The sequence below is a fragment of the Gorilla gorilla genome, chromosome 1 (assembly GCF_029281585.2).
Source record: "Gorilla gorilla gorilla isolate KB3781 chromosome 1, NHGRI_mGorGor1-v2.1_pri, whole genome shotgun sequence".
Lineage (NCBI taxonomy): Eukaryota > Metazoa > Chordata > Mammalia > Primates > Hominidae > Gorilla > Gorilla gorilla.
The window spans coordinates 227,510,815-227,525,537 of record NC_073224.2 but is presented as its reverse complement, the minus strand read 5'-3'; the positions used below and the strand labels follow the sequence as shown (position 1 = coordinate 227,525,537).

At 46.9% G+C, this 14,723-nt stretch overlaps 1 protein-coding gene across 2 annotated transcripts; it reads left to right on the top strand.

Annotated features, from left to right (window-relative positions):
- The first annotated feature begins 8,208 nt into the window (after positions 1-8,208).
- On the top strand, positions 8,209-13,457 carry LOC115933279 (PRAME family member 1). 2 transcript variants are annotated; one of them, XM_055384774.2, is made up of 4 exons: positions 8,209-8,286; positions 10,024-10,335; positions 10,747-11,325; positions 12,272-13,457. In XM_055384774.2, the coding sequence occupies exons 2-4, from the start codon at positions 10,049-10,051 to the stop codon at positions 12,828-12,830; spliced, it is 1,425 nt and encodes a 474-aa protein (XP_055240749.1). In that variant the 5' UTR covers positions 8,209-8,286; positions 10,024-10,048; the 3' UTR covers positions 12,831-13,457. The 2 variants fall into 2 exon arrangements, with proteins under 2 accessions (XP_055240749.1, XP_055240755.2); XM_055384780.2 differs by lacking the exons at positions 8,209-8,286; positions 10,024-10,335; positions 10,747-11,325 and adding an exon at positions 11,521-11,799.
- The last annotated feature ends 1,266 nt before the right edge of the window (positions 13,458-14,723 follow it).

Below are 14,723 nucleotides of genomic sequence, written 5' to 3'. Positions count from 1 at the left end.
GCCTTTTGATAAGCCATTATTTCTACAATAACTTTTTGGGCATTATCATCCGAAACAGATTTTTCAGAGGCATCTTGCAACCTTGCCACGAAGTCTGGATATGGCTCTTTGCAGCCTTGTCTAATTGAATTAGAAGAAGGGCAAGCGGTGCGTGGGGCACCCAGGTGCCTGGGTCCTGAATTTTTTCCCAGTCCCTGAGACAAAAAGCCCTTAGATGTTCAATACCCTCATTCTGCACTACTGATTGTTGGCTAATTGTGCTCCAATTTGGACCTGTTCCTAGCAATTGTTCTGCATCTATATTAACAGCAGGATAAATAGCCTGATTTTTTCATGCCTGTTCTTGTACTCCATCAATCCACCAGGTTTTAAATTGTAGGAACTGAGAGGGTGAAAGGGAAGATTTAGCCAACATTTCCCAATCATAGGGAATAGGTCTATTTCCATGAGCAATGGAATCTAATAAAGTTCTCATATAAGGGGAGTTGGGTCCATATTGTTTAACTCCTTCCTTCATATCTTTTAACATTTTCATGGTGAAAGATTCATATCTAGCCTCAGTTTGGACAGCCGCTCCAGCTTGCCTCCCTTTCCCAGCTGGTATTGGTTGTAAAATTACAAGGAACTGCCATGCCTCAAGATCTCCCTGTTTTCTGGCTTTATTAATAATTTCATGCAGTGTACTACCTTGTCCACTAGGTGGTGATGTAGGATTAAACACCACTGGGTTGCTGGTGCGGTGCTGTGCTATGTGGCACAGGACACACCGCTTGAGGTCTGTATTGAACCTCCGGAGACGGCCCATACTGAAGCTCAGCTGGCGGCCAGTATTGATAAACTACCGGTGGTTGGGTCTTACTTTCTACCAGCTGGTATTGTGGATACTGTATCTGAATTGGCATTGCCGGGATAGAGACTCTATCCTTTTCTACTTGATATTCTCTTGGGGTTTGCACTTGTCTAACCTGCATTTGAGGTTGTAATGTTACAGGCATCTGAACCACTGGAGGAGGAGGTGATGGCCATGGTGGTTTAGGCTCTGGTAGCCCTAATAATTCTGGACCTCCTTCCACCAGTTTTGATGATTCAGGATATACTACCTCCTGTAACTGATTGTAGTCAACATTTTGCATTGACTGAGCCATTACAGACTCTGCTACATTTTTACAATGTGAACTTTACGTTAATTTCCGGGATTTTGTCTCTGCCTCTTCTTCACAATCTACTACACAGCTTTCAGGGGCATCAGAAATTGAAAGGCTGTCTTTTTCTATTTGAAACACTTCTAAAGTTGCTTTAATAATGGGCCAATCATTCCCTACTGTAAGTGGGATGATTTTACCTTCCCTACTTGCTTGTTTTAATTCTTTGCCAATTTTCCCCCAATCTTTTAGATCTAAAGTTCCCTGTTTTGGAAACCATGGGCAGAATTGTTCTATCGTTTGAAATAACATAATTAGATTTTCTGTAGAAACTCTAACTCCCCATCTTCTTAGAAGAATTTTAATGAAGCTGAGATAAGAGGCATATTTACTTTCAGTTTGTCCCATTGTCACCCTGAGTTCTTCTGAGCGCACAAGCTTACCGCATGGCTGACCATGGAAGTACTTGGGAATCTCTCGTTGACTGTCTTCAATGCTCATGTTTTTAGCGTACCTTCACCCTAGAGAAAGGCCCATGTTGGGCGCCAGATGAAGGGGGTCAGCCACTCCACACCTGTGGGTATTTCTCATCAGGCAGGACAAGAGACTGAGAAAAGAAATAAGACACAGAGACAAAGTATAGAGAAAGAAAAATGGGCCCAGGGGACTGGTGCTCAGCATACGGAGGACCCACACTGGCACCGGTCTCTGAGTTCCCTCAGTATTTATTGATTACTATTTTCACTAACTCAGTAAGGGGAAAGTGGCAGGAGAGCAGAGTGATAGTGGGGAGAAAATCAGCAAGAAAAGATGTGAGCAGAGGAATCTGTGTCACAAATAAGTTTAAGGGATGGTACTATGCCTGGATGTGAACATAGGCCAGATTTATGCTTTTCTCCACCCAAACATCTCAGTGGAGTAAAGAGTAACAAAGCAGCATTTCTGCCAACATGTCTCACCTCTCACCACAGGCAGTTTTTCTCCTATCTCAGAATAGAACAAATGTATAATCAGGTTTTATACTGAGGCATTCAGTTCCCAGGGGCAGGCAGGAGACAGAAGCATTTCTCTTATCTCAACTGCAAGAGACCTTCCTCTTTTACTAATCCTCCTCAGCACAGACCCTTAATGGGTGTCAAGCTGGGTGGAAGGTCAGGTCTTTCCCATTCAATGAGGTCATATTTCAGACTATCACATGAGGAGAAACCTTGGACAATACCAGGCTTTCCAGGGCAGGGGTCCCTGAGGTTTTTCACAGTGTATTGCACCCATGGTTACTTGAGAATGGAGAATGGTGATGACTTTTATCAAGCATACTGCCTGTAAACGTTTTGCTAGCAAAGCACATCCTGCACAGCCCTGGATCCCTTAAACCTTGATTCTATACAACACATGCTGCTGTGAGTAAAAAGTTGGGGCTAAAGTTACAGATTAACAGCATCTCAGGGCAAAGTCAGGCTACAGATCAAAATGGAGTTTCTTATGTCTTCCTTTTCCACATAGACACAGTAACAGACTGATCTCTCTTTCTTTTCCCTGCATACACTAGTCTTCTTCTTTAGTCTGCTAGATATGGGAAGGGTGTTAAGAAAGGATCTCTCATCAATATGACCTGGCCCCCAAAAAGCATGCTTGATTTTTGAATGTGGTAAAGAAATATTTAAACCATGTTTTATGTCTATATGATTATTAGTATTTATATATTGTTTTGTTTTGTTTTTGAGATGGAGTCTCACTCTGTCAGGAGGCTGAAGTGTGGTGGCACAATCTCAGCTCACAGCAACCTATGCCTCCTGGGTTCAAGCAATTCTCCTGCCTCAGCCTCTCTAGTAGCTGGGAGTACAGGCATGTGCCAACATGTCCGGCTAATTTTTGTATTTTTAGTAGAGACAGGGTTTCACCATGTTAGCTAGGATGGTCTCGATCTCTTTATCTTGTGATTCTCCTGCCTCAGCCCCTCAAAGTGCTACTATTATAGGTATAAGCCAACACGCCTGGTCATATTTATATATTATAGGTAGTATTTTGCTAAAAGGGAATTTTGATATCTTTATAAGACACAACTAGTTTAATTAAGGAAGGAGCACTGCCCACCATGATGACAGGTATGGGTTGGTGATGCCCTGAAGCTCCAGGTAATCGATGATGTGAATGTCCCCTTCCAAAGCAGGGGCCATGCCTTGTGCAGTGAATCTCTGTCCCAGCACAGCTAATGGTCAGAAATGGATTCTTCTCAATCTGCCCATTAGGACTGAACAGGATCTCAGCATCTGGTTAGCAGGGAGGGACCCTGAGAAGGGGCTTTACTTGAGTGACTCACACTCTTTGCCCACATAGAATGTTCCCGGCCCTGTGTGCGCATCTTGTGGGTATTAACCCACTGATCAGCCACAGAACAAAGCAAGGAGGTAATAGATTTGTAAAGAGAAGTAAAGAACAGGAGAGAATTGATAAAAATGAGGAAATTTCATTTGGATGCCTGACTTCCGGGGGCAGGACCTCATTAAAAACACAGCTCAGTGCTTCTGATTTTCTCTTTTTCTCGTCTCTTTTTCCTGAGATGGAGTCTTGCTCTATTTCCCAGGCTGCAGTGTAGTGGCTCTATCTCAGCTCACTGAAACTTCTGCCTCCTGGCTTCAAGCGATTCTCCTACCTCAGCCTCCCAAATAGCTCGGACTACAAGTGCCTGCCACCATGCTCAGCTAATTTTTTTTTTTGGCCCCGAGTCTCGCCCTGTCGCCCAGGTTGGAGTGAAGTGGCACTATCTGGAGATCTCAAGTACATGGACCGGGGAGTCTGCAGGAGTTTGTTTATCTTGGGCTGGGGGTGCATGGGAAGTAGGTAGGGCTCCTGTGACCACAAATCCAAGGCCTCTGGGATCAGAAGGCAACAACAAGGGCCAGGACCTACCCCGGGGCCTGTGCTTGCAGGGACCCTGGCTCTCATTTGTATGTGGGGTGCCTGAGTGATTTCAGATTCCTCACCCATGCCCATTGGCTCTTCTAGGGGAGATGCATCTATAACACCTGTAGGTGACCCTGTGTAGGAAAAGTTTGCAGAACCCACATGGGCCCATGCTGAGTGAGGCTTTCTCCAGGTGGGCATGAAAACCCCTAGCTCCCCAGCCACTGCCAGAGCTTGGGGTTGGGGGCCCTACATGGAGGCAAATGCAGGGAGCATTGGCAAAGGCAGGGCTGAGTGAAAGGAGAAGAAGAGCACATGGAAAAGACACAGGGGTCTCTGACAGTGCCAGGGCCAGAGGCACTTGGGAGTGGGAGAGGCATGACTGGGAGATAGGTCCAGGGCTTTTTCTGAGCCCTGAGGCCCCAGCAGGTTTACTTCCCTCCGAAGATCTCTCTGGGCTATTGTGCCTGGGAGTCAGGGCTGGCTCCGCTGCAGCCCTGTGGGAAGGGCATAGATCCCTCAGGGTCTAAGGTTCAACTTTACTCTTATCCTCAAATGAGGGCTTTTACCGAGCAATCTCTTGTCCGCAGATCCCACGTCTTCTTGCTGGACTCCCAGAGGAAGTTGTCCTACCAGGGACATGGGATGTTATACTTTTCTCTTCCATGGAACCATCTCTGTCAGGTAGAGTTGTACCTTTCTAGGTGGCCACACACACACACACACACACACACACACACATACTTACCATGTGGCCATTGCAGTGATGCCCACTGGGCTTGGGGTTCTTCCATAACACCCAGCTGAAAAAAGCCTCATCTAAGGATAAGAAGAGACCTGGCTTGGACAAAAAAATACTTACTGAATTCCAGGTGCATCCTCATCAGCTCTAAGGCTGGACCAGGGGAACCTGGGAAGGGATGGCCCCTGTGCTGGGACCTGTCCAAGGCTCTGTCATCATCCTGGCAGCCTTGGAAGACCAGAGGGGTCAGGTCTTCCTCTGCAAGCCAGGCAGTGTCACCACCCAGAAGTCCAAGGTGCCTCTTTAGGTCCAGAGCAGCAGCCGTGGAGTTTCCTGCTTTGTGCCTTGCCATGTTCACCAACATCACTCAATATAAATTGGGGAAAATTTCTTAATTACTGCTGGGTCTCTCTGCATTGTGGCCATGTTCCAAAGTCCAGGAGAGATGGGCTGATGGCCTTGGGATGCATAAAGTGACCCCGGTCCCATCAGCTCAGGCTGGGGGAGAAAACAGAGGCTCAGGAATATTCTAGAGAGCCTAAGCAAGGGCCTCATAGGAGCTCTGGAATCCCAGTGTGGATTCTGGGACTGGAGAATAGGTCAGGTGATTTCCTGAGATGGGTTTCGAAGGTTGCTCTGAGCTTGGCAGCAGATGAGCACCTCGAGAAGAACTGGCGACAGAACATGGTAGAAAAGACCCCAAGTGCAGGATTCTCACTGGGGTCCTGGGGGTGCTACGGCACCCCTTGAAATGGGCAGGAAGAGGAAGTCAGTCAGCCAGTTCTTTCCAATATTTAGCTTATTGAACACCTTGGGGGTTCCACTGAGCCCCTCACCTGAGGGGTTTGCCAATCATTTGCTGCCAGAACATGGGCAGGTTTTTCTCTGGCCAAGTCTCAGGTTTATCAGGTTACAAATGGGGAAAATAGCAACGTGCCTTAGATTCTCCATGAAGAAGAGCTGAGGTCCGAGATGATCGGTACCAGCCGTCTGTTGTGCCTCGTGGATGCTCAGTGAACACAGATTCTCACAACCATTATTGGTGCTGAGCTCACCCTCAGCCTCAGGTTGACAAAGTGGGGCGTGGGAAGTAGAAGCCTCACTGGGCTCAGGTGATCCTCCCACCTCAACTTCTCGGGCAGCTTGGCCTACAGGTGCACACTGCCTCCCCCCAGCTAATATCTTGTATTTGTATTAGAGACAGGGTTTCATCACATTGCCCACATTCCTCACAAACTCCTGAGCTCTAGCACTCTTCCTTTCTTCGCTTCCCAAAGGACTGGGATTAGAGGCCTGAGGTCTTTCTTTCTTTTCCTTCCTTCCTTCCTTCGTTCCTTCCTTCCTTTTCTTTTTTCTTTCTTTCTTTCTTTCTTTCTTTCTTTCTTTCTTTCTTTCTTTCTTTCTTTCTTCCTTCCTTCCTTCCTTCCTTCCTTTCTTTCTTTCTTTCCTTCCTTCCTTCCTTCCTTCCTTCCTTCCTTCCTTCCTTCTTTCTTTCTTTCTTGCTTGCTTGCTTTTTCTTTTGTTCCTTTTTGACAGTGTCATGCCGTCACCCAGGATGGAAGGCAGTGGCGCCATCTCAGCTCACTGCAACTTCGCATCCTGGGTTTAAGCGATTCTCCTGCCTCAGCCTTCTGAGTAGCTGGGAGTGCAGACATCTGCCACTATGCTTGGCTAATTTTTTGTATTTTTAGTAGAGGTGGAGTTTCACCGTATTAACCAGAATGGTCTTGATATACTGACCTCGTGATCAGCCCACCTTGGCCTCTCAAAGTGCTGATGTTACAGGCGTGAGCCACTGTGCCTGGGTCTGAGCTTTCTTTGTAGGCCTAATGGTGATGCTCTGATAAGAATCTCTATGTTCAATATTAGTGACAGGAAAGGACTCTAAGAAGGAGGAAACATGAATTATGAAATTAGAGTAGGAAGGCAGTGGCTGAGATTAAGATTTGGATGAAGGGTCCTGGAAAATGACTGGGGCCAATGGTTGCTGGGAAATGTTCCACTGTGGGAAGATCCCAGAGTCTAAAGGAAAGGTTTCCAGATGATAGAACAATGATGGACATATGGACCCTCATTCATTTCTCTCTCACATCCTGTAGAGCCCACAGTTTCTACCTGGGTGGCTTCCAGCTTGGGAAAGTCTCCCTTCCCAGGTCTAGCCACAATCTTCTCTCTGGCCTCTGCTCCAGCTCACATTCTCAGATTCCATCTTTGCAAGCTGGTTTTCTGAGAGGAGCCCATCATTTTTGTGGGTAAACACCCTTTACCTTCTAGTAGGGCCAAGACTATACCTGCCCCCTGTGTTTTCAAAGTGAATGTTATGGTTTAAGTCTGCCCTATCTCTTTTGATGATTCTCCTTTTAATTTCTGAACTCAATCTAGGGTGGGTGAGATGGCTGATGCATGTTATCCCAGCATTTTGGGAGGCCGAGGTGAGGAGATCACTTGAGGTCAGGAGTTTGAGACCAGCCGGGCCAACATGGTGAAACCCCATCTCGACTAAAATACAAAAATTAGTAGGGCTTGTTGGAGTGCACCCGTAATTCCCAGCTACTTGGGAGGCAGAAGTGAGAGAATGGCTTGAACCCAGAAGGTTGAGGCTGCAGTGAGCTGAAATCGTGCCACTGCACTCCAGCCTGAGTGACAGATGTAGGCCCAGTCTGAAAATCAAACAATCAATAAATAAACTCAATCTTGACAAAAGACTTTGAGTCCTGACATCTAGATGCCCACAAGATAACCGCCATGTTTTACATTGTCTTGTTTCCTTTGCAGGTTCCCATTAGAACAGCTAGTCTCACTCCGCTCAGTCCCCACCTCACTTGGTCATTTTGTCCTGATTTCCTTCAGTGAAGCCTTGACTTAGTCTTGAGATAGATCACACCCTCAGGGGTTCCTTTCTTCTACCTGAATGTGCATATGATCTGCTATGTTAGATAGCATAAAACACAGGTGACCACTCTATATACACAGCTTTTTATTCTGTTTTCTTGGGAATGACATCACTATCTTCTTCAGGCTGTTGTAGCTCTGAAACATTTTGACAATTTTGATGTGGCCAAACATCCTCCAATAAGGAAAACTTAAGGTTTTTTTTTTTTTTGGTCTAATATCAGGAACAGATTAATCCCTTCCCTGTATCACTATGAAAGTCGTGTATTAGCCAAACTTCATCAGTATTTGGGGAATAAATGAACGAATGAGTTTTGGACTTTCACCCTATTTTTTATTCTTTTACTTCCATAAATGTGTATCTAATTCAATCAATTAGTCAGAAGAAAGCTGAAAACTCAATCAGGATTAACTGGGTGGGACTACAAGATCTAATCAGGTATCACTTTCTGATTGGAAGCTGGTGATTGAGAAGGGAAGGGTGGGGTTAGAAAGGTCTATAAAATCTCCTGAGGGTACCCAGAAGAGACCCACAGCACTCATACCTGAAGCTACTGGTTGGTTCCCTGAGAGGTCCCAGAACTCTGCAAAGTGAGTCCAGCGCTGGTAAGTCACCACCTGCTTAGGGTCATGCCCATCTGATCAGCAGCCAGCCAGCCAGTCAGGGATGGTGACACACATCCCAAAGTGGCACAGAATATTTTTCTGTCTGTTTCGTGAGATGAACAGATTTAGGCTTTCATTTTTCCTCTAAATGTAGTTTTGTCTTCATCCATCAAATTGTGATTTGTGCTTGGTTTTTGTCATTTAAAAATTCTTATCGAAGCAGGTTTTTAAAAAATATATTAAAAATTTACAGTGAGATGAATTTTTATTTCTTGACATTTGAAGTTATTTGTTTTTGTGCCCTTCAATTACAGTTCATGGACTTGGTGTTACTGTGATTCTCCAAGTGTGCTTTCATTTTCATAAAATCCTTAAAGGTATCCCACACACCAATCTAAAGAGTGCTGTTTTGCTCAGATCATAGGATTTATCTTTGCCCCTAGGATCCGTCCAAAAGTGGGTAATTGTGAGTATGTGGAAGTGATGTCTATTGGAACCTTCATCTTAGAGTTACAGTGCTCTAGAATAGCGTGGTAGCACTTTTACAGTTTCTGGTTAATTTCTTTTTTTGAGATGGAGTTTCCCTATTGTTGCCCAGGCTGCAGTGCCATGGTGTGGTTTGGCTCACTGAAATTTCTGCCTCCTAGTTACATGCAATTCTCTTGCTTCAGCCTCCTGAGTAGCTTGGATTACAGGCACTCACCACCATGCCCAGCTAATTTTTGTATTTTTAGTAGACACAGGGTTTTGCCATGTTGGCCATGCTGTCCTCAAACTCCTGACCTCAGGAGATCTGCCCACCTCAGACTCCCAAAGTTCTGGGATTACAGGAGTAAGCCACTGCGCCCAGCTACAGTTAGCATTTCTATACATACCTTCCAAATGCTGTGGAATACCATCACACCACTTTTACAGTTCCAGTGAATTATTTTGTTTTTTTTCTGGGATCTATTCTGACTGTGTCACCCAGACTGGAGTGCAGGGCCCTGAGCTGGGCTCCCTGGAAACTCTGCCTCTGGGCTTCAAGTGATTCTCCTTCCTCTGCCTCCAGAGTAGCTAGGATTATAGTCATGCATGACCACACCTGGCTAACATTTTAATTAATTAATTTATCAATTTGTTTTTGTTTGAGTCGGAGTCCAACTCTGTCACCCAGGCTGGAGAGCAGTGGTGTGATGTCGGCTCACTGCAACCTCTGCCTTCTGGAGTCAAATGATTCTTAATTTTTTTATATTTAGTAGAGACATCTTTTCATTATGTAGGCCAGGCTGTTCTCGAATCCCGGACCTCAATTGATCTGCCTGCCTTGCCATCCAGCAGTGTTGGGATTACAGACATTAGCCACAGCACCTGGTCCATTTCTGGTAGAAAATTTTCAAAATAAAAAATAATGGCATTGATTTTAGGGAGTCCCTTTAGTGTTCCCCCAGCATGTTTATGGTGTAAACTGAGAATGTAGGCTGTCTGGGCCCACAGGACACTCTCATTCTCATTGTTTAGGGTGGTAAGTGACAAGAAATTTTTCCTCAAAGAGGTAGAGCTTGGCTTTCAGGATCCTCAGTGGCACTGTCCGGTGGTTCTGGGATTCAGTGGAGCAATGGAGGAAAATTAACAAGCCAGTGGTCTCCTTGACCCCTCCCTCATTGGTGTTTGGAAGACATTCTTCCTGGTACCAGTAGAAGCAGATGATTGTGTTTGCCCTGAGAGTGATACATTTTCCCTGGATTTGTCTTTTAGAGATTTTCCTTGCAGATCTATCAGGATGAGCATCCAGGCCCCACCCAGACTCCTGGAGCTGGCAGGGCAGAGCCTGCTGAGAGACCAGGCCTTGTCCATCTCTGCCATGGAGGAGCTGCCCAGGGTGCTCTATCTCCCACTCTTCATGGAGGCCTTCCACAGGAGACACTTCCAGACTCTGACGGTGATGGTGCAGGCCTGGCCCTTCACCTGCCTCCCTCTGGGATCACTGATGAGGACGCTTCATTTGGAGACCTTAAAAGCATTGCTGGAAGGGCTTCATATGCTGCTTACACAGAAGGATCGCCCCAGGTGAGGTGACCCAGGAGGGCTGGTAGATAGGGCTCAGGTGTCCAGGGAAAGAACAGCAGGGTCAGGCAGAGAGGTAGCCCAAGTGTGGCACAGAGTCTTCTGATGGTGTTGGCGAGGAAGATCAGGGAGGCTTTGGCCACTGTCCAGATCCTCAGAGACAGGACTGCTCACCATACAGGGTCCACTGTGGGAACAGAAACCTGCCTTTACTCAGTGGAAGGTAAAGGGAATAGAAGTGGGGAATCAAAAGTCAGAATCAAAAGGGAATCAAAAGGGAACAGGGATTGAGAAAAGACAAAGAGAACACGGAGCACTGAGGACAGGAGCAGCTGATTTATGGGATGAGAATGAAAGCAAAAGTCAGGGATGGGTCCTTCTGAATTCTGAGCCTCTCCCTTACTTTACCCATAGGAGGTGGAAACTTCAGGTGCTGGATTTGCGGGATGTTGACGAGAATTTCTGGGCCATATGGCCTGGAGCCTGGGCCCTGTCCTGCTTCCCAGAGACCATGAGTAAGAGGCAGACAGCAGAGGACTGTCCAAGGATGGGAGAGCACCAGCCTTTAAAGGTGTTCATAGACATCTGCCTCAAGGAAATACCCCAGGATGAATGCCTGAGATACCTCTTTCAGTGGGTTTACCAAAGGAGAGGTTTAGTACACCTGTGCTGTAGTAAGCTGGTCAATTATCTAACGCCGATTAAATATCTCAGAAAGTCATTGAAAATAATATACCTGAATAGTATTCAAGAGCTGGAAATTCGCAACATGTCCTGGCCACGTCTGATAAGAAAGCTTCGTTGTTACCTGAAGGAGATGAAGAATCTTCGCAAACTCGTTTTCTCCAGGTGCCATCATTACACGTCAGATAATGAACTCGAAGGACGGTTAGTCGCCAAATTCAGCTCTGTGTTCCTCAGGCTGGAACACCTCCAGTTGCTTAAAATAAAATTGATCACCTTCCTCAGTGGGCACCTGGAACAGCTGATCAGGTGAGAAAGGATCATGCACTTTATGCAGATCACAGCATAGCCTTGTTCTGTTACAGCAAACATTAGAAGGCATGTACTGTGTGCCAGCCAGTGGCAACGTCACAGTGAAGGGGACATCAGAATATCAACACATTGTCCCATTCAGTGTTCCATGTCCTGGAGTGGCTATCACAGGATCGCTCCAATAAGGGCAGAGGGGTCACCTGGGGTAGAAGCTAGAGAGGGACATCATGTACAAGCTAGTTAGTGGGGGTTTCAGCTCTATTGGGGGTGCACATGTGAATTTCCTGTTAGAAAGTGTGTTTCAAGTTGATACGATGTCAAAGAGATAATAGAGGAGGGTATGAAAGGAGGGAAAGCGCATCAAACCTGTCCATTTCACAATAGAAGGTCTGTCCTCACCGGCTTAGTGATCATGAATGATCCTGTCTCTGATTCCCTGTTTGTAAAAGGTTGTTTTGAACTCCAGGAAAGGTAATTGACATGGGAAATGAGTGCTTCCGGGATGGAGGTGAGGGAGTAGGCATGAGAGTGGTAAAAAGTGACAGTTGGTTTGCAGATGCAGGCATGTCAGGGAGCCCCTGCCGACATGTAGCCCTAGCTGATGTCCCTAGACCTTGCTCAGTTGAGTTCTTTGTGCACATCTCCCACCGGGCACCTGTGGCCCAGAGATGAAGTTTTCTGCTAAAAGATGAAAAAAAAAAGGCTTTAGAGATTTTATGGCCTTGAACCTATCACACAAGCAATGGTGAAAGTGCTGAGGCTAAAATGGGACAGCCCGTGAATGATCAGGGTCCTCATCATGCAGCAACTTGCGTGAGGACCATCATCAGATGGTGGCAACAAAGTTGTGTTTGGTTGACGCAGCCATTTTCCTTGAGGTTATTCCCCACTACCTTCATCTAACTTGTACCATTGCCCAGAACTAACTTCTTGATCTCCACAGGTGCCTCCAGAACCCCTTGGAGAACTTGGAATTAACTTATGGCTACCTATTGGAAGAAGACATGAAGTGTCTCTCCCAGTACCCAAGCCTCAGTTACCTAAAGCATCTGAATCTCAGCTACGTGCTGCTGTTCCGCATCAGTCTTGAACCCCTAGGAGCTCTGCTAGAGAAAATTGCTGCCTCTCTCGAAACCCTCATCTTGGAGGGCTGTCAGATCCACTACTCCCAACTCAGTGCCATCCTGCCTGGCCTGAGCCACTGCTCCCAGCTCACCACCTTCTACTTTGGCAGAAATTGTATGTCTATGGGCGCCCTGAAGGACCTGCTGCGCCACACCAGCGGGCTGAGCAAGTTAAGCCTGGAGACGTATCCTGCCCCTGAGGAGAGTTTGAATTCCTTGGTTCGTGTCAATTGGGAGATCTTCACCCCACTTCGGGCTGAGCTGATGTGTACACTGAGGGAAGTCAGGCAGCCCAAGAGGATCTTCATTGGCCCCACCCCCTGCCCTTCCTGTGGCTCATCACCGTCTGAGGAACTGGAGCTCCATCTTTGCTGCTAGGGAAGGCGTGCCTAGCAGGGTAGATAAATCTAATGTTCTCTTCCAGGCACTTGGACACTAAAACCTACTATGTAGGTGCAAGTTATTTTCCTCTTTTCTTATTTCCTTTTTTAATAGTTCCAAAATTTTTATTAAAGACAATTTGAGACAGGGTTTCACTGTGTTGCTCCAGCTGGTCTCAAACTGCTGGGCTTATGGGATCCTCCTGCCTCAGCTTCCTAAAGTGCTGGGATTACTGGCATGAGTGACTGTGTCCAGGCCACATGCAACTTAAAGGAAGCACAGGCAAGTGCTCAGCGTGAGGGAAAATACATAACAGCAGGGGGCAAGGCTGGAGGAAAATGTTGAGGTGACGTCAATGAGAACTTCAGGGACCCGTGTCCTAGAGTCGGAAAGAGAAGCTAAAGTTCTACAGTGATGAGAATGTTATCCCTGCAAGGATGGTTACCAAGGAATATCAGAAATAAAGAGCACCTGAATGAAAACTTTTAACCTGTTGTGCAATTTATCCATCAGAAATCTCTAGTTATTGAGTTACTGATGGAAAGATAATGAAATACTAATTTGTCTGTGATTGAGTTTCAGTTGTAGAACATCAAAGCAACCAAATAAAATTAGATCATTTTGAGTATTTCCCACCCATTCTTGTTCTTTGTTTTGTTTTGGAGACAAAATCTCAGTTTGTCATTTAGGCTGGAGTGTGATGGTGCAATCTGGGCTCACTGCAATCCTGTCCTTCAGGGCTCAAGTGATTCTCATGCCTCAACCACTCAAATGGCTGGGACTGCAGGCATATTCCACCAAGCCTGGGTGATTTTTGTATTTTGAATAGAGACGGGGTTTTTCCATGTTGATCAGCCTGGTCTCAAGATCCTGTCTTCGAGTGATCCACCAACCTTGGCCTCCCAAAGTGCTGGGAAAACAGGTGTGCAGATGATCTCCACCCATTCTTTACTTCTCTTCAGTCATCAGTTTTTTTCTTCCTTTTTTTGCTTGCAGGGAGCAGCTCGGTCAGGCACAAAGGGACGGGCAGAGAGGGGTCCCAAGGAGAAGATAGGAATGGGGTGGTGCCCCGCTCGCACAAGAAGTGTGGATGCCAGGCCCAGAAAGCAGAGCTGGGGCCATCCATCAGCGGGCCAGGGTGAGAAGTACAAGTGGCACCTGCTTCAATGTCCTGTCGAGCTATCTGGCCACTGTGCCATCCTGTTAACAGTGTCAAGCTCCCGGGTCTTGAAGGGAGGTTCCATGCGGATCCACCCCAGCCTGTTTTTCCAAGATCTGCCCCCTGTAGGGGAGACCATGGAGTCTGATTGCTGGGCCTGGGAACCATGAACCACTCCTGGAGGCCCCCCCCCTTGGCAGGGTCATGAGCCAGGCCTGTGCTCCATGTCCCTGAGGCAGCCAGCTGTGCCACCCACACCCTCTCATGGCAAAATGGAACCTGGACCCAGGTCTGGAGTCTCCACCACAGCCTCTACCTCACTGCCCACTGCCTGCTGTTAGCCTGCAAGCTCTTGGATGAGAGTACAGTTGGGGCTTGTTAAACCACACCCAGGAACATTGGGTTTGTTTGTGTGGGGTTGGCCAGAGCTGCTGTGAACCTGCATCTCACCTGTCCTCTCTGTGGGGAAACACAGAGAGAGGGCACAGCCAAGGCTGCGTACACTTCGGAGCTGATGGGAGCCTGGGACAAGAGGGAGTCCTGGTCCTCCCGAGTTGGCAGGGCAGTAGCTCCAAAGGTGCAACTGAATCTGCCCAGGTCACAGTTACCAACTGAGGTCCCCCAGTGCTCTTGAGGGCCCAGGAGATCCCTCCTTCTCCTTCAGCTTCAGGGTGTCTGTTCCCACTGCCTGGTCTCTCATGGCACCTGCTCTAATTTTGGGGTGTGGTTGT